A 27,888-nucleotide genomic window follows, 5' to 3' on the forward strand; every position below is an offset into this window, starting at 1 on the left:
AATAGGCAGGCAGTGGCCCGGTGTGAGGCCAGGAGCATGAGCGGCTGCGGGGGTGGTCAAGGCCGGGACCAGGTACCAGGTGAGGATGATCAGGGCTGCAGGCTGCAGGCAGGAAGCGGCGGGACCGAGCCAGGTGGGGTGGGCAGCAGGTCCGGAGCCTGTAGCAGCTTTGTGAGGGTAGAAAACCTTGGCCAGAGAGATATGGCTCAAAAAAAAATTTTCTAGGCACTAGCTATTAAAAGTTGAATTAAAGATAAGAAAAGAATTCAGAAGATTGAGTTTTTTTTTTGTCCCTTCGTGGTCGCCATAACTGTAATGATTAAAATTTATGGAATATGGGGAGACTGAGGCAGGTAGAAATTAGTTTCTCTCTGCAAGGAGTATTATATTTTTTAGAGGTTTATTAAAGGTTAAAGATTAAGAATATACAAGTAAGAAACATGTGCCTAGGCCAGAGGCCTAGACAAAATAACCTCACATCATGGAAGAGACGCCTCTGCTCCAAAACGGAAGTCCAAAAAAACCCAAGCCCCTCAAAAGCCTTTGAATCAACTTAAATACCTTCTCGATCTCGGCCCAGGTGAGATTACAAGGCATTCTGGGGAAGTGGAGCAAAGGCTCATGGGGATTGTAGTCCTGTATTCGAGTCTATTTTTTACAAAGGTCACACTCTCATTTATAGACTACAGAGTTCTCCTATCCACAAACTCTAGTGGACCTCAGTACTGTGAGATTTATTAGTAATATGTCGCTTTACAGGCATAACCATCTTTACATGCCTCCCTTCCAGTGTAAGATGTAACTGTATGATCTGACAATTCCATGAAGTAATTCCAGAGTTAATCTGCATTGTTGAGATGAGGTTACATGCCTAAAAGATGTTAAAAAACTTTTCTAGAGTCACACTTATTTGAGGAACCAGTAAAAGAACAAAGCCTCATGATATACTATTCTGTCTCTCTAGAAAGATATTAAGAATAAGGAAGAAGCCACTGACATGTCTTTATGTATTGATATGTATTAATAGATACCAGTCATTTGTTTAAACTCTTAAGTGGGTCACAGACTATCTAGAAAGGAACTTAGAGGTTATTTATTTAGACATTATTTATTATTTTAATTTTTATTATTATATTATTTATTATTATTATTGTATTATTTAGACATAGTAAATAGAAGAACCAGAATTCAAGCCCAGCTTCTTGATGCCAAATCTAATACTGTCTGGCATTATTATGTCTAAAAATTAGGAAATATTATTCAATTTCTTATTAATAAATTTTTTTTGGTGTCTGTATTTAAGAGGAGCATGAAGAAAAGTGACCTGGGTTCGAAGCTAATGGAGGAAAGATAAAAGAATTCAGGATTAATTAGTGATACTGAATGATTTTTTGATAAAGAGTACTTGAGAGATTGCTTATCTTCAAATGTGTTTGGTCCACAACTAAGTAGAAATATTTTCTGTTTTATTGGCCCATTTCACTCTATTATGATTGGTTCTATGAATGGAAAGATGTAACTTCATATCAAAATAAAATGATTTATAATTGCAGAATCTTCCATTGCTATCCAGTGGGAAGGAGTTCATGCTAGAGTATTATACATGGAAATCTATAGCAAATTTATATATGCTACAAGTTCAGAGTATGAGAATGACAGAATGTAATGTTGAAAGGGAATTCACAATCATAATTTACTTTTAATGCCTGTGTTTTTAAAAAATTACCTTTCTATAATGAACTTACAACTTGTCACCAGACTAAAACAATTCATTATACAAAATAAAAAAGTGAATTTTGTATAAAACCACAAACCTGTTATTTATAGTTTTATAAAACACATATTAAGTTTAAATACGACAGCAACTAAATTGTCCAGTGTTTGTGACCCCTTCTGAAGATTTTTGGTTTTTGTGTCTTTTTAATATTTTATTTCCTTTTTCTCCCAACATCTCTAACTGTACCTGCTCTCTCACTCCTTGATATAAATCCCTCTTCCATTTCCATCAAACTTTCTTTTTTAACAAATGAGTGTAGTCAAGCAGGATTGCATTTTGGGGACACATGCTTCATTGTTATTATTCTGAAGCCAGGATTGCTAATTGTGTTGATGAGAGTCCTATAGTCTTTCAAAATTGTTATCCTTTACATTAGTGTAGTCATTACGTAAATTGTTCTTTTATTTCTACTCATTTGTTCTTTCATTTCTACTCAGTTGATGCAAGACTTCCTAGGTTTCTCTGAATCAAATCTGTTGTTATTTCTTTTGGCATAATAATATACTATTACATCATATACCATAATTTGTTTAGTTGTTTCCCTACTGATAGGGACTTACTATATCTATATTTCTTTGCTGTATCAGAAAGAGCTACTATGACATTTTTTTTTGTACACATGGATGGTTATTCTTCCTTTTTCTTTTCTCTGTTTGAAGCATATGTCTAGTAGTGTTACTACTAGGCCAAAATGTCACAGTTATGATTTTGGGGTCATAATTTAAAATTGTTTTTCCGAATTCACTCTCTTTCCATTTTCAGAATTATAAGTAATGCATCTAAGTTCCACAAAGGATAAATAACTTGCCCAAGATGGCATATTTAGTTAGTGATGAAATAGAAACTATAAAATTCTGGCCTTTTGACTCTCTTTGGTAGTATTTCTTTAGAAAGAAAAAGAAAAAAAAATTAAAGTGCTTTAATTTTCTTAAAACCTTTTCCTCCAAAGAGCCCAAAACGTTTTTATATTTTTTTCTTAAACATAGTAGATGCATGAAAATTACTAAATGAATGAATTAATGAACACTGTACTTTATCCACAGAATATCTCTGTGATAAGAAATGGTGAGGTTAGTTGTTATCATTGCTATTTCTTACACTGAGATAGGGTGCTTGACTTTCTGAAAGGCACTTAGCTGAGACCAGGATTTTATAATAATATCAATCTATTGGCCTGTTAGTATTCTCTTTGGCAGTAGATGACCTATGGGGGTGGGTGATGTCCTCAGTTGTGAGTAGAGAGGGGAAGGGGAGCATCCTGGAAAGTCTTCTGGCTTTCTAGTAACAAATTTTGGTGAACTCTGTGTGGGGGGCAAAGGTGGGAGTGCCCACAGAGAGGGCTCTGAGTGCCCCCTCTGGCACTTGTGCCCCAGGCTCACCATCATAGACTTATGGATATGGGTCAAAGGCAGTTCTCATATTAATAGTCTTGTTTATTCTACTTTGATATTTGTTTACCATGGTCAAGTATACTTTGAGTCTCAGAGTATAATTAGGTCTTTTTCTTGAGCCTGTGGAGGAGCAAAATACAAAGTGCTAGCAGAGGTATCAGGTTGTCATTGTTATTCCTGACAATGTTTCTCTTTTAGCTACAGCTCTTTCTTCTTCCTAGAAATGTAAGCTTTTGTTGGGAGAGATTAACTATATGCTTTTAGATCCATGAAAGGTTACTTCAAATCCTATAAGAGTGGAACAAGATAAAAAATGTAGTAGAGGTGATTTGCGTTTTTAAAAAAATTACTAAGTAGTGATTATAGAGATAAAGTAATAGACTAGATGACTTAATAGAGTTCCTTCAAAAAATTTCTGGGTCTTCCAGTGTTAGAACAAATGGTTGATTTTAGAGAAAATATTCTTTAAAAAATGTTTTTCATAAATGAGAAGGTAATCAATTATACTGAGTTAAATGTTATATTAGAGTTAATGTCTCCAAGACAACAAGAAGCCAACCAAGGCCATTTGGAGTAGATTTCATTTTATTAGGACATGAAAGGACACTCATAAGCCTTTGGATATATACCAAGAGCATGGAAATCATAGTTTATTTTTGAATTTTGTATAAACTATTGCTCAAGTCATTATTAATTATGCTTCTCAGTCGCCCATGCTATTGTCAAAGCAAACACATTCCTCATAACTGTGGCATTTCTCATCAAAATATTTAAGTAATATTTTGTAGTGTTCCATTATGAATAAGCATTTTGTATTTAGGTGAAGCCCACATTCCTATGGAGTCCCTTATACTCTTAATCTACATTTATTGTAGTTTTCTATGAGTAAAAAGTAAAAACTTAGAAATAAATTTTATCATATAGATTTTGAAGATCATCTTGGGTACATTATGGTATAGTAGAAACCAATATTAGCAAAGAAGTTCAGTTCATCTATTTTCTGTAGGAGACTGAGCATTTGATCTGCAGCCCTAAAATGAGGGAATTGGGACTAAATAACTATAAGAACCATAAATTATATCAATATAGTACTTGATGGTTAAAAAGCAATTGACATCCATTATCTCATTTGATCTTTACATTAACTCTCTTTGATAGAATTCATGGATGAATTTCAATGTTATCTAAGTGTCAGAGTCAAAGCTTGAATCTATATCCTGACATCGTCAGCACTATTTTCACTATAGAACCCCTCCAACTTTCACGCTCTTAAGGTTAAGTGGAATTATCTAGCTGGCTGTAATGACATTCCTATAATCTCAGCTACTGAGGAGATTTGAATCTGGGGGAGCCACAGTGGGTTACATTATTTGGGCATTCATGCTAATTTTGACATTAATCTCAGAGGCCCCTGAAAGTAAGGAGGTCACCAGGTAGTTTAATTTGGGGCAAACTGGAATTGAGTAGTGAGTAACCCTTGAGTGTCCAGCCTGGAATGAAGAGAATCAATATTTTTAAATTTTTATTTAGAATATTTTTCCATGGTTACATGATTCATGATTCCTCCCCTCCCACCCCCTCATTCTCCTCTGCCCTCCCAAAGCCAACAAGTAGTTCCACTGGGTTATACATGTATCATTGTTCAAAACCTATCTCCATATTATTCACATTTACAGTAGAGTGATTCTTTAACATCAAGACCCTAATCACATCCCTATCACACTGTGTGGTTGATCACGTATTTTTCTAATGCATTTCTGGTTCCACAGTTCTTTCTCTGGATATGGATAGTGTTCTTTATCCTAAATTCCTCAGAATTGTCCTGTATTATTGAATTGCTGGTAGTAGATAAGCCCATTACATTCGATTGTGCCACAGTGTATCAGTCTCTGTGTATAATGTTCTCCTAGTTCTGCTCCTTTCACTCTGCATCACTTCCTGGAGGTCGTTGCAGTCTCCATGGAATTCCTCCACTTTGTTATTCCTTTGAGCGCAATAGTATCCCATCACCAACACATACCACAATTTGTTCAGCCATTCTCTAATTGAAGGGCATCCCCTCATTTTCCAATTTTTTTTCCATGACAAAGAGTGCAGCTATGGATATTTTTGGACAAGTCTTTTTCCTTATGATCTCTTTGAGGTACAAACCCAGCAGTGGTATGGTTGGATCAAAGGGTAGTCAGTCTTTTAAAGCTCTTTGGGCATAGTTCCAAATTGCCCTCCAGAAGAGTTGGACCAATTCAAACTCCACCAGCAGTTTATTATAGTACCAATTTTGCCTCATCCCCTCCAACATTTATCACTTTTCATTGATGTCATGTTAGCCAATCTGCTAGGTGTGTGAGGTGATAACCTCAGAGTTGTTTTAATTTGCATTTCTCTAATCAGGAGGGATTTAGAACACTTTTTCATGTGCTTATGGATAGTTTGGATTTCATCTTGTGAAAACTGTCTGAGAATCAGTATTTTAAAAAAAGGAATTATTTGTAATTTATGAATCTGAAATTTGTTTTTTGTCCAAGGTTGTTGCTTCAGAAGGAGAAAAAAAAAGTCTTGTCACAAATTGGAAAAAGGATGGGGAAATCTTTTTGAAGGAACATCATGATTATATCACAATGTAGCCATGGAGGGAGGAGTGAGTTGAGTTTAAAACCATGGCAGGAATTGGAGAGAGGATCTTTTGGCTTCCACCTTTGAACTGATGGTCTCTGGAGCTGCCCTCTTTGCTACCCTGTCTCTTGATCCCTGGCTGCAGTGGAGAACTGATCTTTGTCTAAAGTTATAAAGGCTGAAACCTAGCACTTTCTCTCTATCTCTTTCTCTCTCTTTACTAAAAAATGCTTATACATCAAGTAAGAAGCCTCCAGATTAATTTTTGTTTATAACAGTGAGAAAGGAAAGTAGAGGTCATCGATTTCAACTCCCTTGCTTTTACAAATCAGGAAACTGAGAGATTAAGTAATTTGTCAGTGGTCTTACAGTTAATAAGTGCCTGCCTGAGGTATGGTTTGAACCCAGATCTTATTCACTCCAGGTCCAATGTCCTATCTACATTCATACTATCTCTCATTTCCTTACTACTCCACCTTTCCTCTCTAGTTTTGATCCTAGTTCTTTATTTTGTTTTAAAATGGCACCTCTATAAATCCAGTGCCCCCCCCATATGTCACCTTTCTATAGTATTCAGTGCTCTTTTTCTGACTTCTGAATACCTCTTTTCCCTTTGATGTCCATGAAACAAACTTTGTTTTCCTTTTTACATTTCTGATGGCTCCTTTTTAATCTATTTGAATGGTTCACCATTATATAATAGAGAGGGAGCTGAACTTGAAGTCAGAACATGTTTGTGTTTCTACCTTTGCCTTAGTAGAAGTTTCCCTACCAAGAATTCCATTTAACAATGAAATTGCAGGTCTTTCCTAGTCCTCCAAATGAATTTGCTAAGAGTTGTAGAAGTGAAACAATGTCTGCCTTTCCAGTTTAAAAGACTGGTTCTGTAATACGTTGTATTAGTTATCTTTTTTTGGCTTTCTTTCATTCCCAGATTTGATCAACAAACAACTATAAGTTCATCCAGAGGAATATAGTATATATTGCCAGGAATATAGTAAATCCTGCTATTTAGTTGATTGTACATAGAACATTATATATTGACTTTCCTGGCTTGTAGATAGATCAGCTTTCTTTTTCTTTTCTTTTCCTGTCATTTCAATTTTGTCCTACTTTTTGTGACCACACTTTGAGGTTTTCTTGGCAAAGATACTGGATTGGTTCACTGATTCTTTCTCCAGCTCATTTTATTGATGGGGATCTGAGGCAAATGGTGTTAAGTGTCTTGCTTAAGGTTACACAGCTAGTAAATGCCTTTGGTCAATTTTGAACTCATGAAGAGGAATCTTTCTGCTTCCAATCATAGTGTTCTATGTACTGTACCATCTGACTGCCCTCTGTTGCCTACAGTTTCATACATTTAAACGCATCCACAGTGTGGTTCCACTTGATCTTTCCATCCTTATTTCATATTTATGTACTGTGTTACAGTGAGTTTGACTGCTGGTTGTTCCCCTAATTCAACATATCTTTTGATTTTATTCATTCCTATTAATGTTGATGCCTGCTCTCTGTTAATTATCTCTTCATTTTTTCCTGTATATATCTTGCTTGTCCATAGTTGTTTGTACATTGTCTTCCCTCTTTGTGAGATCCTTGTGGGCAAGGACTTTTTGCCTTTCTTCATGTCTTTAGTGCTTAGCATAATGTCTGGCACATATTGGGTACTGACTACATTTTATTGATTGATTAATTCAGACATTCTGATTTCTTTGCCTACAAAGAGAATAGTTGGAGTGAAGGGAGTGCTGACTTGTGAGTCAGCGTTTTGGTTTAAGTTTTGCTTTTGACACATATTAACTATGTGACCTTGAGTAAGTAATTTAACCTCTTAGGGCTATGAATGCACTTTCCCCTTATCTTTTCCTTTAAGACTCCTTTTCTTTTAAATTTCATTTTAGTTGTCACCTCCACTAAGAAAACATTCCTACTTCTCTCTCCTTCAGTTGAAAGAATTTATCTTTGGAATTTTACTAGTGTATTCTGCATCTCTAATTTGACTTCATCATATCTCTTCTTATATTGTACACACACACACACACACACACACACACACACACACACACACACATACATAAAATTCTTTCTCCCATCATTCTTTACTTGCTCCTAGAAAGTATGTTCAATGAGGATAAGGGTTGTACTTAAAAAAAAAAAAAGAACTTTGACCCCTCCAGGATAGAGCATTGACAGTTAATGATTTTCCTGGAGTCACACAAACAGTATTTGTCAGAGGCAGAACTTGAATCCAAGTCATGTTGGTTTCAAGGCTAGCTCTTGATCACTATGCCATTTTGCCACAAGAAAATTTTTATGGTTTTTGAAATGTAAATCTTTTAACAAAAAAATAAAAAGTTAAGAAAGACTGAACTACATTAAAGCTCTTTGATGCCATCAATTGGGAATTCCTCTATGATTTGGATTCTATGCTAGACATATTTCAAGACAGTAACACACACCTTTGGTGAGTATATCTCTTCCTGTTATGTACATTGATTAAATATTTATAATCAGTCATCAAAGTTATCTCTGATGTTCCAAGATGTGGGAGATGTCTTATAGAAGGAAAGCCTTTAAGGCAGTATTTTGCATGATCAAATTTCATGCTTTAAAAAAGTGGATACTATAAAATCATCAAATATTTCTTAAATACTATATTTAAAATGCTTTTAGCAAATAATAAACAGTGTTGGATCCTATATTCTCTGTACTTTTTAGTTTTCTGAATTTAAAGGTGTGAAGAATATTGTTTATGAAACCCTGTTAATTCCCTCTTCTTTTCAAGGATACCCTTGATATATGCGTGTGTATGTTTATATATATATATATTTGGAGGAGGTGTGATCAGGGCATGATATGGGCCTTGTGAAGATTGGATTTAGCTATCTCCTGATTGTAACAATGAAGATACTTAGCTCTTTCTTTATTGTGAAGATAAAATTGTAATCTGATTGTAACAATGAAGGTTCTTAGCTCTTCCTTTATAATGAATCTAGAATTGTAAGCTACAATCTGTTTTTAGATTTTTAACTACAAAAAGGTGTTAAGTAACTACAAAAGGTGAATTAGCCACAAAAAAATGTTAAGTAACTACAAAAGGTGAACTTAACAAAAGATGATTTAAGTAACCCAAAAAGATAAAATATCACCAAAGAAGATGAGAACTAAAGAATGGGTAGTCCTGGAGAAAAGCATATGCTGTGATTGGTAAACATGAAAATTTAGATGAGGTGACACAAGAGAAAAGGATCTTTAAAAAGAGGATGAAGTAGCCAGAAAAAAAACAGTCTGTCACCCGAGGTTGGAGTGAAGGATGGAGGAGCAACTGGAAGACCAACACCCAGACTTGTTTTAGACTGTTACCCTTGGTGAGTGAAAAGCTGACATAGTGACCCCACCTTTCTGGAGGCATGAAGCCTCCAGGTAAGGCCCAATTTCTTGAGACTCTCTTCCCCTGGCTGGGACTTAGAAATTCTAACTGGTATCAGAAGAAGCCAGACTTTCTCTCTCTCTCTCTCTCTCTCTCTCTCTCTCTCTCTCTCTCTCTCTCTTCTCTCTCTCTCTCTCTCTCTCTCTCTCTCTCTTTCTCTCTCTCATTCCTTAATATCTTCCTTCAATTGTAAATATTGTAAATAAACTACCATAAAATTCTATTTACTTTAGCAATTCATTTTGGGATTTAGAATTAAATCCCTGGTGACCACTTAAAGAATATATTATTCAGAGTCCAACCATAATTAATTTTAACAACCTATGATTTCACTGGTATATGGAAGGAGGAGCTCTCGATACCAATGTTGATCTTCAACTCTTTGGTACCTTTTAGTTTTAAAGGGTTTCCTGGAATATTAGCAGGTTCAATGATGTGTCCAGGGCCAATACAGTTCATATGTCCAAGGAGCCCGGATGTTCTTAAATCCCAGGCCAGTTCTTTATTGAGTATGCCATGCTTCCTCTCATATTTAGGTTATTTTCATAACTCTTTGTAGAGATGAAGAAAAAGGTATTAAAATATTTAAAAAAAAACAGTAACAATTGATAGTTTTTTGGTCATCTTGTCTTTGGTAACAAGGCCTGGAATTTTTTGAAGTAATCAAAATAATTTCTTCCTCTTTCACATTTCTTAAGATTCAGTTTCTTAATACCCTTGAAATGTGTTAAGATCCAGTATTGGGTCTCTTCTGTGCACATTTGGTTTAGTTTACTATGCCAGAGTTAATAATGAAGTCCATCACCTAGTTTCAAAAAGTCATTTAATTTATTTTATTATTTTTAAAATTATAATAACAAATTTCCACTTAAGTCTTCCAAAGTTACGTGATCCAAATTGTCTCCCTCTCTTCTTTCCTTCCCTCTCCCAGAGTTGGCAAGCAATTCAATCTAGGTTATACACATATTATCACATAAAACATATGTTTACATATTTATTTTTATAAGTGAATGATCTTTTAAAACCCAAACCCTAAAACATACCCAAATAAACAAATGATAATCATACGCTTTCATATGTATTCCAATTTCAACAGTTAAAAGAAAGGACTTAAGGTAGATTTTGTTACCCTCTTCACATATTTCAAGTATTGTCATGTAGAAGTATCCACCTAGCCTCAGATTCTCTATTCTTGATGTTTTGGAGTCATGCAGAAGAGAGTTAGAGGCATTTTATATCTGTGGTCAGCAGAATTAATGCCAGTGGAAGAATGTTTACAAGTAAGATAATTTTTGCTCAATATTAAGAAGAGATTTTTGGTAGAGATGCCCAATGTTGGCATATATATGATTTATCTGTGAGTTATTTTGATATTGTCATGGCAATATTCAATCATACCTCACTTAGGAACTGTCAAGATTGTTGATTGTGTGTAGTGGTGGTCTAGTCACTATTCAAGATACTGTTACCCTGAGTAGGGTGGAGATTGGAATAATTAAATTTTGTTCTATGCTGCAGCCCTTTCCATTGTTCAGCAAAAGGTTTCTGTCCTAAAGTAATCTTAAGAAGGGAGGAGGAGGAACCTCCCTTGCCAATGGGGTTCACATTCCAATGGTGAAATTTCCAACATTCACAAGTCTAAGAAATTTTAAGGTTTACAGCTGTCAATCACACTGCAGTTGTTTATTGAGAGAGAAAGAGAAAAACCTGGGGGAAACTCCTTCATGTCCTTCACCTGCTACCTTCTCCATTTGAACCTCCTCTCTAACTCCAACACAATTCAGTTAGAAACCCTCTTTTGTCAGTTAGAGGTTCTAATTTATATAACCACACAGATTCTGTTGGAACTCTCCGGTCAGAGTTTAGTTAGAGGTTCTACTCTGCACATTCACTCATAATGCAGATAGATAAATGGTATGTGGGGCAAAGTTTATGGAAACTGGCAGAAAGCACGAACTTATTAACATCTTAAAGTATCAACTTGGACACATTCCACAATCCCCCCAATACTTTGTATAATATAGTAAAGACATAAGTTGTTTCTGTCTCACTCCCCTTGTATTCTGGATGGGTTGAGGCAAACCTAGGAGAGATCAATTTTACTGGGGTCCTAAGCATATTCATTTTGGGTATACTAAAAACTATTACCTTGAGAATAACACACCAATTTCTCACTCTGCACAGATGTTGATGAAAGTGATTTCCCAAATGAATTAGGCATTTGAAGGAGGTTTTCTCCATTGTTATTGAAATGTGTATTTTAGTTTATTGAAAGTGAACAAGCCAAGGTAAGGGTGTGCCTGGGTGGACCTAGAAAGTTTGATACATAAGTTTACAAATGATCATCATGGGTATTATTCCATTTGTTCTTTGATAAGAATCCAAGAAGGGAGTTATGATGTCTATTTGACTTAGTTTTCAATGACTTGTGCAATATGGTACCTTCCCCTGAGCAATATGCAATTCATATTTAATCTGGTAATGAATAAAATGGTACTTTCTTCTAAAAGCTGCTTATTACATAAAAAACCCAAATCTTACTTTTTAAAGACAGAATACTTTATAGATAACAAGCAACAGTGCCATCTCGTGGTAACCAACCCATATTTAAATCAGAGTATTTTTTAAGGCCACTAAGACCCTCTTGCTCACAGCCAAGCAATTTAATCATGTACAGTGTACATGGATGTTCTAACTGTAATACTATAAATCATTGAATTTAAAATACAGAGTAATATCTGACATCAAAGATAGGCAAATAGGTAGTTGTTTAACATGTTTGCTGTTCAGGTGTTTCAGTTGTGTCTAACTTTTCATGAGCCCATTTGTGCTTTCTTTCTTTCTTTTTCCCTTTCTCTCTCTTTTTCTCTCTCTCTCTTTTTTCCCTTTCTTTCTCTCTTTTTCTCTCTCTCTCTCTCTTTCTCTCTGTCTTTCTCTCTGTCTTTCTCTCTTTCTTTCTGCCTTTCTCTCTTTCTTTCTGCCTTTCTCTCTTTCTTTGTTTCTTTCTTTGTTTCTTTGTTTCTTTGTTTCTTTGTTTCTTTGTTTCTTTCTTTCTTTCTTTCTTTCTTTCTTTCTTCCTTCCTTCCTTCCTTCCTTCCTTCCTTCCTTCCTCTTTCTTTCTTTCTTTCTTTCTTTCTTTCTTTCTTTCTTTCTTTCTTTCTTTCTTTCTTTCTTTCTTTCTTTCTTTCTTTCTTTCTTTCTTTCTTTCTCTCTTTCTCTCTTTCTCTCTTTCTTTCTTTCTTTCTTTCTTTCTTTCTTTCTTTCTTTCTTTCTTTCTTTCTCTCTTTCTCTCTTTCTCTCTTTCTTTCTTTCTTTCTTTCTTTCTTTCTTTCTTTCTTTCTTTCTTTCTTTCTCTCTTTCTCTCTTTCTCTCTTTCTCTCTTTCTCTCTTTCTTTCTTTCTTTCTTTCTTTCTTTCTTTCTTTCTTTCTTTCTTTCTTTCTTTCTTTCTTTCTTTCTTTCTTTCTTTCTTTCTTTCTTTCTTTCTTTCTTTCTTTCTTTCTTTCTTTCTTTCTTTCTTTCTTTCTTTTCCTTCTATCTCTCTCTCCCTCTTTCTTTCTTTCTTTCTTTCTTTCTTTCTTTCTTTCTTTCTTTCTTTCTTTCTTTCTTTCTTTCTTTCTTTCTTTCTTTCTTTCTTTCTTTCTTTCTTTCTTTCTTTCTTTCTTTCTTTCTTTCTTTCTTTCTTTCTTTCTTTCTTTCTTTCTTTCTTTCTTTCTTTCTCACAGTTAGGACTTGAACCAAAATGTTTTTGACTTCTATTCTATTTTGGCTTGCTATTCATTAAGCTGTTCTTTAATATTACAATTGATAATTATAGAATTGTCTCCCCCACACATGAACATTTGAAAGTTTATGCTTTCTATTGTTTTAGATAGAGCTGTTTTCTCCTCTTGCTCCAAGGTGCTTCTTCTATTTTAAATTATACTTTGATACTCCAGGGATCCATGATCTTATTTCCATTGGTCTAAATTTGGACGAAGTATTTGTATTCTGTGTAAATGACTCTTTTCCTTGTACTTCAACTAAATTCTCCACTAAGGTTTTAATCAAAGCGCTTGAAGGACTTTCTAAGTCTTAATATTTCATTCTCACCAACTTGTTACTCAGATTGTTTATCTCTTGTTCCAGATCAGTGAAGTTCATCTTATCTGTTTCCCTCTGTTCCCCTACACTAGTGAAGAAAAACCCTTACTTTAAACTAAAGAAATAGGTATAAAAGGGAAAAGGTATTTGTAAGAAATTGATCCAGCTAAATTTTTCAAAGTTTTAAGGGACCAGGCGAAGGGTAAAGAAGTTTATTTTTTCTTTAAAAACAGATTTCACTAATATACTTATTGCCTAGATTTCCTCCATGTCCCTCTTCTTTCCCAGAGAGCTATCTCTTAGAGGAAAGAATCTAAATTTTAAAAAAAGGAAGAGAAAAAAAATCCAGCAAAAGCAACCTACAAATGGAGAAAATTTGATGTTATATGAAGTGTTGTAGACCCATTGACATGCCCATCATTCTGTAAAAGATCAGAATTTTAAGTTTTTAACATTTTTCTTGTCCAAAATTGTTCTAATTTTGCATCATGCAGTTTTGATTATTTTTGTGTTATTCATTACATTTACTTTATGGTTATTTTATATTTTGTTTTCCTGACTTTGCTTACTTCACTTTATATCAGTTCAAATAAATCTTGGTGTGACTATATTCATTATGTGCATCTTTTCTTATGGCATCGAACTATTTTATTTCATTTCATGTCACAGTTTGATTTGTCTTTTCTCCTTAATTTGTGGGTGTTTGCTTTATTCATAGATTTTTGTTTTTGCAAAAAAGACTGCTATAAATATTTTGGTATTTATGGAGTTTTTTCTTTGTCATTGTTCACTTGGCATAATGCCTAGCAGAGGATTCTCTGGATCAAAGAGTATACATTTTTTCATATTTGGTTAAAGAGTATAGATAATTTATTCATGTTATTTGCCTAATTCCAAATTGCTTTCTAGAATGGTTGTTTCAGTTTGTGCCTCCACACCTCATTAGTATTTCCTGAAATAACACATAGAATTATATATAGCATTTGTGTTAGAGGTATCTAATAGATCATCTAGTCCAGCCAATATTTGAATCTTTGTCTATTAATTTAAGTATTTATGTTATATGCTATCTATAATTATAATTAAGTAATATTTGTTTACTTAAGTAAGAATCTTTGCAACATCTCATACAAATGGTTATCCAGCCTTTTCTTTAAAGCCACCCATCCACATCAAGGAACCCACTCCTTTTTGAGACTGTCCATTTTATTTTTTGATGACATTTCTTGCTGTAGTTAGTCTTAATCTTATATTGAGCTAAAAATCACCCATTTTTTTTCTTTTAAGTGCTCCTGGTTCTGTCATCTAGGGTTAGATAGAACAATCCCTTTTCTACCTGACAGCTCTTCAAATACTTGAAAATAATTTTTATGACCTTATGAAGTTTTCTCTTTTCCAGACTACACATTACTAGTTTCTTCAAATGATCCTCATGACATCACCTCTAGTTACTTCATCTTAATCTTTTCCAATTTATATATGTGCTTCATACAGTGTGGTGTCTAAAAGTGTGGTTTGATCATGGCAGGTTATATCAGAATCTTCATCTTCCCCTTCTTAGAACTTATATCTCTCAATATAGCCTTATACCCTGTTAGTTTTTTAAATTATCACAAAATCTTATTAATTTACTAATGTAAGTGCACATGACATAGTAGTCAGATGTGGAAAACACTACAGTAATTTATTTTTTCATTTGCTCAGGGAGAATTTATTAAGACTTTCCTTTAGGGAACTGGCATTTAAAGGGGAGTTCTGCATAATAGTTCTAGAGTTTTCTGCATAATAATTTTAGCTGATTTATTTAAAATCCACCAACTTATAACAAAATTAATCATCCTATGTCCATGAGTTAAATTTTCTCATAAAAAGCATATAAAAAAATTCTCCACTAGGGGATGCCAGATCAAAAAAGATAACTTCCGAACTGTTTCTTGAAGATTAAAAATATCTATCCCACCAAAAACCAGCAGATATTGCTAAGTGAGAAGAGGAAACCTGTAGGTAGTCCAATGGCAGTTTTTCATTACTTAGGATGTGTATTAAACTTTCATTTCTGGGACTGCCTAATTTGATTAAAATGTTAATTATTTTATTCCCATGTCATATAAATGAGTGTCTTCTTGAGAAATAGTCTTTCTTTTCACATTGCCCTCTCCCTGTTCAGTAACTATTTCATGTAAAGATAGTAAACACTGTGTAAAAGAGATGATGTTTTGCCAGGGATAATTTAGAATGCCCGTAAGCCCTTCTACTTTTATTTGAAGAAAAGCATCTGATTTCTACTTCATTTTCTTAAAATAGTGCCACTTTCTGCTGACTTCATGATTAAGTATGCAGACATGATATTGCCTTTGCTATCCATGTTTAAAGGATGCTCATTTCATTGAAAACTTGTGTTGAGTAGACCAATATGCTCACAGATGGTGTACTACAGACTGAATTAAAATTAGCTAATAAAGAGTTTTGTATCAATTACAAAGGATGATACTCTGAAAAGTTGTCATATCATAGGTAGCTGGGTGATACAATGTGACGAGCCAGGACTCAAAGTCAGAAAGACCTAAATTTGAATCATGTTTCAGATACCTACTAGCTTTAGATACCAGGGCAAGTCACTTAACTTTATGTGCTTTAGTTTCCAACACTTTCCTCAGAGTTGTTAAAGTCCTTTGCAAACTTCAAATACATAAATATTCATTCTTGTTATTAGTTGTGGTAATTGGCATGGCATTTGGTTTGCCCTGAGATAAGGACATCAGTGGTAAACTACACAATGGGAATACATCAAAGATTTCATATAATTCATATAGTGTACTGTGGCAGAGGCTGGCATATAAGAAAAGTGCCAGGCTGAAGAGTGTGTGAAACTGATCACCTCAACAAGGGAGGGGTCCAAAGGGATTGGAATCTTGAGGAGGAGAAGACTCTGGCTGGTAGAGGAGTTGGTCTCTCAGTCTTGAGAAGCCGAAGAGAGAAGGTGGAAAAAAAAACCTTTCTCCTGAGGGTTACCCACTTTTCCTGCTGGTGCCCACTTTTCCTGCTGGTGATTGGAAATCTTTCCCCCAACATTTCCTAATTGAAAAGACTATTGAAGAAGAAACCTGAGAAAGACATTTTAAATCTCTGTCCGACTTTACCTTAGCTCCTGTTGCCCTTAGTCTGAACTGTGTGGCCAAGGGGCCAAACCCAGGGTGAGTCAACCTGACTTTCTCTCAGGGGCTCAGGCTGCCAAGGCCCGAGTTGCCTCCAAACTTGAGGAGGGAGGGAAAAAGGTTTTAGATAAAGATAGGGACCACCCCTCCCTTTCTCCACCTTCCTTTCCCATTCTTTCCCTGCCAGGTTTTCCTTTGTATTATCCTGTTTGAGTTGTTAACATTAAAATAGTTATTTTTTTCCCAAGCTGTGTGTGAGTGAACAGATCAAGGGGAGACCCTTTGGTCTACAGTAGTGGAGGGGGGACAAGAGGGTTTAGAGCAAATCTGGGAGAGCAGCCTTAGCTAAGGAGGGAAGGCAGAAGGGGGAAAATCTTCAAACCCCCTCTCCTCTCTCTGAGCCAACCTTAAATATCAGCTGTCTCCCCTGAACCCCGCTTTGAGAAGGGGGGATCTCAAACTCTTTCCCACTCTCTATACTGAAAGACTTAACCCAAACTAGCCCTTTTTCATTTTATAGGTGCTTAATAAGTATTTCTGAGTTGAATTCTTGAGTGCTAAAATTTTGATAATTGTTTAGTGAAAAGATAATCAACACATAATAAAAAAGTGCTCATTTTTACATTGTTAAAATTTGTAAATCAATCACTTGGCATTGAATAAGTACTAACTGTGTAGAAAAAGTATGAACTATACACATTTCTCCATTCTTGCTCTTCCTTTAGACTTCTTAGTTCCCTTTAAGGAAATGTCAATTTAAGTGCTACCTCCTATCATTACCCTGATTTCTCTAGTTAGTGATCGCTCCCTCCTGATTAAAAAAAATACTTATCTACTTACATATGTTGGCTCTTTTAATATTTTTTTTAAAAATTCGTCTTCAAATTCACAGAATCCAGGAATTTACTTTCAACTCAAGAAAAAAATAATATATCAATGCACCAGGAGGATGGGCATATGATGGAGAAGACTTGCTGAGGAACATAGGGTTGGTGATAGGAACAATAAGAGCAACAAGAAAGATGGCATATTCATATAGAAACATATACAGAGAATGTTTGGAATATTGGATACCAGTAAAGGGATGGTGAGCTTTTGTGGTCTCAGCTCCCCATTTGCTATAATGAATTGACTTTATGAGAAATACCTGGAGGAATTTTGCCTTTCTCAATCATAATTGTACATGAAAACTAGAAGCTGTGTCCAGCAGTATTCTATGTGATGCATGACAAGGAACTATACTTTTATTTTAAAGTGAACAGGATTGGTCCAGATTAGTGAGTGGAGTAGTAGTGGCCTGTGTGAGCAGTGAAGCCATCATTTTGACCTCAAATTTATCTTATCATCTGTGCCATAATCCTCAAGATGACAGGACGCTCCCCTAATAATCAGTGTGCCTCGTTTCTACTTGCTTTTTGCTCTATGATGATGATCACATGTTCTCCTTTGGTCTATTCTGACTTTGGGTCATTGTGACCAATAATGGGACATTATACTTCCCTTGACAATATCAAGAGACTTGAGAATTTCAATATTTCAGTGAAAGGATGATGTTTTATTTATTTCTCTTTGCACAACTTTAAAATATATGCTTGGAAATTTTTCATGTGTGAATTCAATTGAATACTTCTTTCTTGTTTTTCACCTTCTTTTCCTTTTCCTTTATTCTTCTCTTCACCTAGCCAGCAATTTGTTATAGCTTAATTTTTTATGATTTCATGGTCGATATTTTTGTCTAACTCATATATTACAAAGATAGCATAATTTCATTAACAGCTTGGGAGAAGCTTTGTTTTGTTTTGTTTTTTCTTTCAATATCCTTATGGCAATGTGGTTCAGTGATCTTTGTGGGACTGATTTTTGGGTGATAGAGCTATTTTTCTTTTGAATGAAACTTAATTTCTTTGGACTGATTATTGGGTGTTTTTAGTATTGTTTCTTTTCCCCCTAAGGGTACCTGATCCCCTTTTTGACTTGCTTCTAGAAAAGAGCTTCTTATTTATTTGTCAATAAAGAGTAGCTGTGTCACAGATAATAGAAAATAACAAGTGATCTGATCAGAGCATAGAACATTCAACATGGATCCTGTGTTGGAATCCTAGAATCCTGGTCTTTCTACTTACTTACCTGTATGATGGTAGTAGACAATACTGATAGTGATTCACATTTAAGATTTGCAAAATACCTTGCTTACAACAATCCTATAAAATAAGTGGTAGAAATAGTTATCTCCTCTTTATATTTGAGGAAACTGAGGATCAGAAAGATTAAATATAGCTTTCCTTTTGATAAAACTAGTAACAACTATAGGTGGTGTTTTAATACATCTCCTGTCTTAAAGTCCTTAAAGTCCAGGGCCTATCTACTGTAAAAATCCTAAATTTGTTACTTCTTGCCTCTGGGCATAAATAAAGTTCTGCTGAAGTCACCTAATCTCTCTGAGTTCTTTCTGAATTTTCTTGTCTGCGTGGGTAGTAATACAGCTGAATGTTTCACAGGGCAGTCATGAGGAAAATGAAAGCCAGAGGGTCTGGTATTTTTTAAAATATTTAATTAATTTAGAATATTTTCCCATGGTTACAGGATTTGTATTAATTCCATCCCCTCTTACCTCCCCCTCCCAAAACTAATGAGCAATTTCACTGGGTTTTACATGTGTCATTGATCAAGACCTATTTCCATATAATTAATATTTGCAATAGAGTGATCATTTAGATTCTATATCCCCAATCATATCCAGAGGGTTTAGCCTTAAATCTCAGTCTACCACTAATTACTTTTATGTAATCACAACTTCAGGGGCCTTATGTTTCTTATTTATGAAATAGGAATGGGGAGGACTGACTAGATAGCCTCTAAAGTCCTTTCCCATTCCAAATCTATGCTACTTTGAAACTATGATATATTAGTATCATTATTATACCATAATGTATAATATACTATTATATATGTATGTACACATATATATTTTATATAGATCCACATAGACTATAACCTTTAATCAAATTCCAATTTACCAAGTTTCCTGGGCTTATGGTCTCTATTCCCTGTGACACAGAAACTTGCCAAAAAAAAGTGAGGTCATGAAAACTTTTCTCATCAACATTCAATATTTATTGCCTTCCTTCTAAGTTCAGGTCTCTGAATGAAGCACTAGGAATACAAAGACTTATAAGGCCAGTTGCCATCTTGGAGCTAAGTACACAGATATAATAGAGAAGACCTCAGAAAGATGTTTCTAAGCAGCCTAGCAAATGCTGAATGTCATGCCAGGCATCCAGCTAATAATTCTTAGGCTTTCTACCTGGAGAGGATATCTGATTATACAGGCTAACCTTTAAAAGTATATGTGTGGATCATGCACCAGGAAAGTGGAATGGCTTTTAAATTGTTCCAGTGTATGGGAATGGAATACTTTGGCATAGTAGGTGATGGAGATCCAAAATACCTCTTCTTCATTTAGTCCAAGAATCTCATATAACTAAGTGTGGATGTGTGTGCCTGTCTGTCTGTCTGTCTGTATGTATTAACATGTATCCAACTATTGGTTGAGTGTCTCATATTTTTATTCTGGAGGCATTTGTGGTATATAACAATAAATTTGGAATCAAAAGTCATGTGCTCAAATTGTGTTACTTTTCATCTCTGTAGCTATATATGAAGTTCTTAATCTCATTAAGCTATGAAGATTGTATTTAGTTATTGTAAGGGGTAAATTTAGGGGGTTTTGACTGAAGTATAAATTTAGTTGGTCGCCAGGGATTAATTCAAATCCCAATAAAAATACTCAAGTCAGTTTGGGAATTTTATGGTGATTTAATTAATATAGAGGGAAGGAATTAAGAAGAAGAGAGAGGGAAAAGGGTATAAGATTTCTCCTGCCTAGCCTGAGCCAAGGGGAGTTCAGAGGCCTTCCAGCCATGAGGCCTCCTCTGAGATGAGGGACCTCCTAGGAGGATGGCATTTTAGGAAAGGTAAAGGGGAAAAAAAAAGAATCAGCCTAAACTCCAAGAGAGCTCAGGGAAGATGCCTCACCTGAACTATGCTACTAAGCTTCTCCCAGTATTATATCAAGGACGCTCACTGCTAAACCCGGAAAATAGCCGCAGCCACGCCAAGATGCCAACACACCCAGCAACCTCTCCACCCAAAGAGACAGAGCTACCTCTCCATGAAAAAAGAGCCCGGAGAGAGGAAGTGACGTGAAATATATAGACTGTTTTTTATATCACTTCCTGCGTCTCACATGTACCAATGGTAGCTTAAGCTTGACTTAAGACAGTCCAGGGCATCTGTCAGTTGTTTCTGATTTTTCATTTGTTAGCACATGTCTGTCATAGGCCATCCTTCTAAACACTTAATTCTTAAGTAGGGGTGTAGACATTCCTATTTTGTTAACTAAGCAGGGTGGAGTAAATCTAAAATTCACACTATCTCCTGATTATAACAATGAAGGTACTTAGCTCTTACTTTATAGTGAAGCTAGAATTTTAAGCTACAATCTATTTTTAGATTTTAACTACAAAAAGGTGTTAAGTAACTAGAAAAGGTGAACTAATAAAAGAGATGTTAAGTAACCCCAAAAGATAAAATCTAACCAAAGAAGGTGAGAACTAAAGAATGGACAGTCCTGGATAAAATCTAACCAAAAAAGGTGAGAACTAAAGAATGGGAAGTCCTAGAGAAAAGTGTCTGCTGTGATTGGTAGATGTGAAAATTTAGAGGAGGTGACACAAGAGAAAAAGGTCTTTAAATAGAGGAAAAAAAGACTGAAGAGGACAGACACAGTCAGTCACCCAGGCTTGGAGTGAAGGGTCTGTTACTCAGAGCTGAAGGGAAGACAGACATTCGGAGGTTTAGACATTCAGGCATGTGGACATTTGGACACTGACATGGAAGAGCGACAGGAAGGCAGACATCCAGACTTCTTTAAGACTGTCAACGTTGGTGACTGAAAAGCTGACTTAGTGACCCTGCCTTTCTGGAAGTGTGAAGCCTCCAGGAAAGGCCCATATTCTTGAGACTCTTTTCCCCTGTCTGGGATTTAGAAATTCTAACTGGTATAAGAAGAAGCCAGAGTTTTCTCTCTCTCACTCATTCCTTTATATCTTTCTTCTATTGTAAATATTGTAAACAAACTACCATAAATTCCATTTACTTTAGTAATTCATTTTGGGATTTGGAAATTAAACCCCTGGTGACCACCTATAATAATATATTTCAGAGTCCAACCACAATTTAAATTTAACAAAGCCTTATTTTTTTTTTACTTATAAAATGGGGGTAGTTATTTTTGCATTATTTACCTTAAAACATTGTGGAGAGATCAATGTGATAATATATATATGCATATATATAAAGTGCTTTTAATACATTTAACTGATTGTATATTAAACTATTACTACATTCAACTGATATACTAATCACTAGAGATAATAATGTACAATTAAAATACAAGGCGTTAGTAATACAAAAATGAAACAATTCATATTTTCTCCTTACAAAAGAAGAGACATTTGGTGGGATGGGGGAAGAGGAAGAAACGTATGCAAATTATCATGTTCAAGGAAGGCTCTAATCAGTGTAAAGAATAAATTTAGTCCCTGATCCACAGTTTCTTTTCTATCTAATCTGTTGTCATCATCCAAAAATACGTGATATGTTTATCTTTATTATTCTACCCATAGAGTCCTTTAACCTCAGCACCATTGGCTCAATTTCATCTAAACACTAACATCTTAGACTTCACTAGTTTATACATGTAAAAATACTTCCAAGATGATATGCATGAATGCTACTATTTTCCACAACCTGTTCTATCTCTTCTATACTTTCAGACACATTAAACTTTTTGCTTACCGTCTTCACATCTGATCTATTCCCCCTCACTATTCTCTTATTGTATCTGCTCTACCATGGCTTCAGTTATTTCTATGCTCATCCTTGTTTGCCCTTTAATGTTAACTAGCTGTCATCTTAGAATTCTCTGCTTCCTAACATTATTTCATTACTTATCTTATTCTTGTGTAAAACTTGGGTAAAAAAAAATCTTTGTTCCTGGATAAAAATCACCATCCAATTTGTTACGCCTATGGTGCTGAGGGTTTTCAAGGGAAATTTTTAAGATTTTTTTGTCAATTAATAAAATTAACAAATATATTGGAAAGGTTTTAGGGTAAAGGATTAGTTTTATTGCAGCATGTGGAGTCTGAAAGACTTGTAGTATCCCTAGTAGGAGATATTCCAGAGATAGTTGGCGAAACATGCCTGGAGTTCAGAAGCTCTACTGGGGTTGACATATTGTTACATAAACAAGAGTCATATACAAGAAATAATAGTTGATCTATAGGAACTGATGAGAAAGTGAGTAAAGGGTAAAAAGAAGAGGACCCAGATTAATATTGTGGAATATTTCCATACTTAGGGGAGTAGAACATAGATGATGATGATCTAGCAAAGAAGTCAGAAAACAAATGGATAGACAATTATGAGAAGAACCATATGATGCTATGGAAAAAACCAAAGAAGAGAAGATACCTATGAAGAGGAAGTGATCAATAGTTTCATATTTTGCAGAAAGGTCAGGAAAATAGAGAAATGAGAAATGGCAGTCAGATTTTTCAACTGAGATTGTTAGTAATATTGTAGATAGCATTTTAGATCAGATCAAAGGGGGTTGAGAAGTTAGTGAGAAGGAAGAAAATTGATGCAACAATTGTAGATCCTTATTCTAAGAATGAATGAATATAAAGTTTGGCTATGGAAGGGTAGGATAGAGACAGAACCAGATTGAAAGAATACTAGGATGAAGTGAATTTTTTTTAATGGGATGGGGAGATCTAAGCATATTTTAAGCAATAAGGAAGAATCTAGTGAATAAAAAAGAGAGAAACATATTCATATTTATAACCCTCTAGACTAAGGGATGTTCATCAAAGTAGAATGGCTCACATTTGCAAATTTGAACTGTTTTCCCTTTAAGACTGAAACAAAGAAGGAGAATGAGGGATAAAGTGAAGGTGTCTTGAAGTTTAGAATTGGGGAAAGGAGAGACTTATGTTTTATGTCCTCATTTCCTCATTTTTTCTAATGAAATATGAGTCAAGATCTTAAGGAAAAGAAAGAGGGAGTAGCATAGATTGCTTGAGGAGAAAAGAGAAATTTTGGAACAGAATGAGGAGTGGGAAAGAAGGGTTAATAGAATTCTTGTTCCTTCTTTAAAGTTCAACTGGAAAGCTACCAGCTCCATGAAGTATTGCCTTTACCCCTTGGATCTCACTTTTTAAAAAATTCTCTGATATAAATATTATATATATTGGATATTATGGTTTCTTTTATTTGTGTCTTCTTCCCTTGCTGGAATATAAGTTTCAGGAAGGCAAGTATTATATCTTATTTAACATTTCTATTTCTTGTAGGACTTTCTACAATGCTCTTTTTTTGGTGTGGCATTCATGGGCCCTTTTTAGTCATATTTTATTTTCCCCCGATTAAATGTAGAAATAATTTTAAACATTGTTAAAAACATTTTCAGTTCCAAGTTTTCTCCTTCCCATTCTTTCCTCTCTTTGTAACAGTAGGCAATTTGATATAGTTTATTCATATGCTTTTATTTGCTATACACATTTTTATATTCATCATGCTGTAGAAGATATTCTTTTAAAAATTCTTGAAGAAAATAAAGTGGAAAAAGATTCAATTTGCATTCAGACTTCATCAAAAGTCCTTTATAGCTGTCTTAAATCATTGTATTGCTGATAATATCTAAGGTATTCACAGATGATCATTGTACAGTATTGATGTTACTGTGTATAATATTCTGGTTCTTCTCACTTAACTTTTTATCAGTTGATGAAAGTCTTTCAAGGTTTTTCTGAAGTCCTCTGTCATAATTTCTTATAGCCCAATAGTATTCCATTACAACATATACCACACCTTGTTCAGCCATTGCCCTGTTGATGGATATTCCCTCAGTTTCCAATTCTTTAGTACAATGCTCTTAACAAATATGACTTTTAATAAATATTTGTTGAATTGGGTTGTCTGGGTCAGATGTGATTGAAATCTGGCTTCAGAGGGAGTTAGAAAAAGACAAGATAGTTGGAATAAAAAGGATTTGATAGTTGATTAAATTTGGGAGTATGGGTAGAGAGGGAAAAGTAAATGATGAGCAGTTTTATTCCTTGGGTTACTGAGAGAATAGAAGCAACATCAATAGAAGTAGGGAAGTTAGGGAAAGGAGCAGATTTCAGAATGAGATGATGAGTTCAGTATGAAGAATGTTGAATTTGAAGTTCTGAAGAGATATCCAGGTGAAAATGTCTAGCAGATCGAAATCCAGGATTAGAGGTTTTAAAATATTTCAAAATTGTCAACATAGAAGTGGTAATTGAAGAAGTTATGAAGGTGGAGAGAAAATATGGAACAGGACCAAAGACAGAATTGTCAAGGACAGATGAAAAAGGATTACCCTCACAAAAAAGTGGTCAAAGAGGAGGAGAAGATAAATCACAAGAGTTTAGTGTCATGGAAACCAAGACAAAAAAGCATCAGAAATTCTTAACTTAAAGAGTCCATGGGTAGATTTTAGGGGGTCTGTAAATTTGGATGAGAAAGAAATTACATTTTTATTTTTATCAACCCTTGGTTTTCTGAAAGGCAGCTGGGTGGCACTGTGAATAAAGCACTGGGTGAGGAAAACCCAAGTTCAAATACTTCCTCAAATACTTATTAGCTTTGTACCCCTGGGCAGGTCTGTCACTTCAGTTTCCTCAGCTGTGAAATGGGGATCATAATAATGTATATGGAAAGATAGAACTCTATTGGGGAGAAGTGATGGACTATGTGTGATAAGTGTGGCTATGATTTCACTATTGATTGTATTGTGACTCTTGCCTTATTTGTTCAGCTAGGATTGTGTCTAAGCAGAGCTTCAGCATCAGTTCTGAACTTCAACTGCAGTCTTATTCTTTTACCGATGTGCCGGACATTGTTGGCCTTCCTGCGAGGCTCCCAGAAGGTAGGGGCAGAGCTACTGTGGAGTGAAAATTCCAAATGAAAAACCAAAATGAGACTGGGCCAGCTCTCAAGGACCTTATAATTTTTTCAACCACCCCACACACACATATATATATATATATATGTATACATATATATATATATATATATATATATATATAAGGCCTTTCTGAAGGCTAACCATCTTTGACCTCTCACTGGTCAGTGTGTCCTTGATACATTTTATTCTTTAGTTTCCATGGTACTGCTCTTCTCTGTCTAATCCTCCTTTTTGGTCTCCTTTGGTTCATCTTTCTACAATTGCCTATCAGGTGAAGTAAAATTTCCTTCAAGGCTCTGTTCCTTGCTTTTGTTTTCTTCACTCCTTTGTGTCTCTTCCTTGGCAATCTCGTCTGCTCAGCTCCTCAACTATTGCTGCTATGAACATGATTCCAAAAATTATATTGCGAGCCTTCACCTTTCTTTGTTCTTTACTTATAGATTTCCAGCTCCTTTCTAGCTGCCTTCATTTGGGAGTATAAAACCAAATTCACTGTCTTCTTTCCTTTCCCAATATTCTACAAACCTGTTCTAAGTTTTCTCATTTTTAAAAATTCTGTTGAGGAAACCATCATTCTCTCAGTCACCTGAACTCTGAACCTTAAAGTTACTTTTGCCCCTTCCTTTTTTCCCTGACTTCCCCCTCCAACAAGCAATTAGTTGCCAGCTACTATTTCCTCACACATCTTTTCTTTTACCTTCTTTGCATGGCCAACACCCACATTGAAGAATGTTCTAATAGTTTCCTAAATTTTCTCCTTTGTTATAGTTTCTTTCCTATTCAACCACACTTTCAATGCTTTAAGGTTCATGATTCCATCTCTGTGAGTATTCCCACCAAGAGTGGCAGATTACAACTCTCCCAAACTTTTAATGAGTTTCACACCTGCTTCTCATCTCTCTATGCCACTCACCTGCTCAAAAACTTTTAGTGGCTGTCTATTCTATATATGGTCAGATATAAACTCCTTTACTTAGCTCTTTAGGACATCCCCAATTTGTCCTGCTTTTTCAGCCTTATTTCACACTCTTCCTTTCTGCATAAGTCTGTTCCAGCTGAATTGGACTGATAGCTGTTTCTTTACCTAAGTTCCTTCTCTCATTCCTTGGATCTTCCAGTTGAAATGCTTCTCTTCTCAGTTCTAGTGCTACATTTTTTGTGAAGCCTTGCTTGATTTTACTCTCTAGCCCTCACACCCCCATCTGCTCTTCTGTAATTGATTGCTCCATTTTTACATTTTCCCAGATATTTTTAGCTCAACTTCTTTGGTCTTATCTCATTTTATGTAGTATCATATTTACTCGTGTATATGCTGTATTCACATTTTTAGAGTGTAAGCTCCTTGAGAGCAGTTACTACCATTTTTCCCTCTTTGCACAGCACTTAACATAGCATCTTACATGTGTTAGGGACTTTAATAAGTATTTATTAAGATGAATTATTTAATATATTTACACCCATACAATAAGGCAACCCTTTAAGACCATGAGTCGGGGAAGAGTTACTTGTCAATCTGCATTGGAACAGGGAATTTTCTCACTAGTTTCCTAAACTAATGAAATCACGGGTCCAGGCTGTAAGTAAGTAAGTAAGCAATTAAATAAATAAATGTTTTCCCCTTTTGTTTAAGTGTCACTGAGTTATGTGATTTTAACCATTTAAAAATAATTGTTGTTTTAGGATTGCTTTGCCTGCCCCTCACTACTTAATATTTCAAATGAATGGGAAACTACAGAAACATTATCCAGTTTTATTGCATTGTTTTTAAACTTACTTTATTTTTAATTTAGTTAGTCATAAGCATACAATTATCCTGAGAGTTCTCAAACTTTGAACTCATGATTCACATCCTAGGCTGCTACATTTTGGTTGCCAGGTTTCAAAAGGAAGAAAGCAAAAAAGGTGAGGGCAGATAGTACTATTTGGTTGATTATTCCAAATTCTCTGAAAGTGAATCATTGTTAAATATAGGAACTGAATGATTTTCCCCAATACGATTAGTCATTCTATAATTTTAGCCTACTACTATATTTTATCAAATGAATTTACTAAATTAAAAAAAATTTTAGGTTGCAAGCAGAAGAACAAGAAGGCTTTTGGATAAAAGTAGAACTTTCCACATAACCTGTGGTATTACCATCTGCATCTTTTCAGGTAAGATTTTGTAAGGTTGAAAGCTTATCTAGCAGAAAGACCTTAAAAACTGTATTAGAGGTTCCATTTGTTTTGATAATTTTCTTGATGAAGAATTTAGCTGTTACCTGTGGATAATGGTATTCTTGTCAAAAGATTAGTCTTTTATGTATCCTTAGATATGCCTACAGATAATTGGTTTCATTAATGCACATCATAAAAATGTACTATTTTGCATACATCAGGTCAT

At 34.9% G+C, this 27,888-nt stretch overlaps 1 protein-coding gene across 2 annotated transcripts in view; it reads left to right on the forward strand.

Moving 5' to 3' along the window:
* NOX4 (NADPH oxidase 4) overlaps positions 1-27,888 on the forward strand; it is a 239,064-nt gene that overhangs the window by 42,353 nt on the left and 168,823 nt on the right. The window contains exons 3-4 of one of the 2 annotated variants that reach the window (XM_007490938.3): positions 25,360-25,466; positions 27,575-27,659. In XM_007490938.3, the coding sequence (XP_007491000.2) occupies positions 25,360-25,466; positions 27,575-27,659 (192 nt within the window). Of the gene's footprint in view, positions 1-25,355; positions 25,467-27,574; positions 27,660-27,888 lie in introns of both variants that reach the window. The other variant, XM_001362160.5, reaches the window with a different exon arrangement.

Source organism: Monodelphis domestica, chromosome 4, assembly GCF_027887165.1.
Source record: "Monodelphis domestica isolate mMonDom1 chromosome 4, mMonDom1.pri, whole genome shotgun sequence".
Lineage (NCBI taxonomy): Eukaryota > Metazoa > Chordata > Mammalia > Didelphimorphia > Didelphidae > Monodelphis > Monodelphis domestica.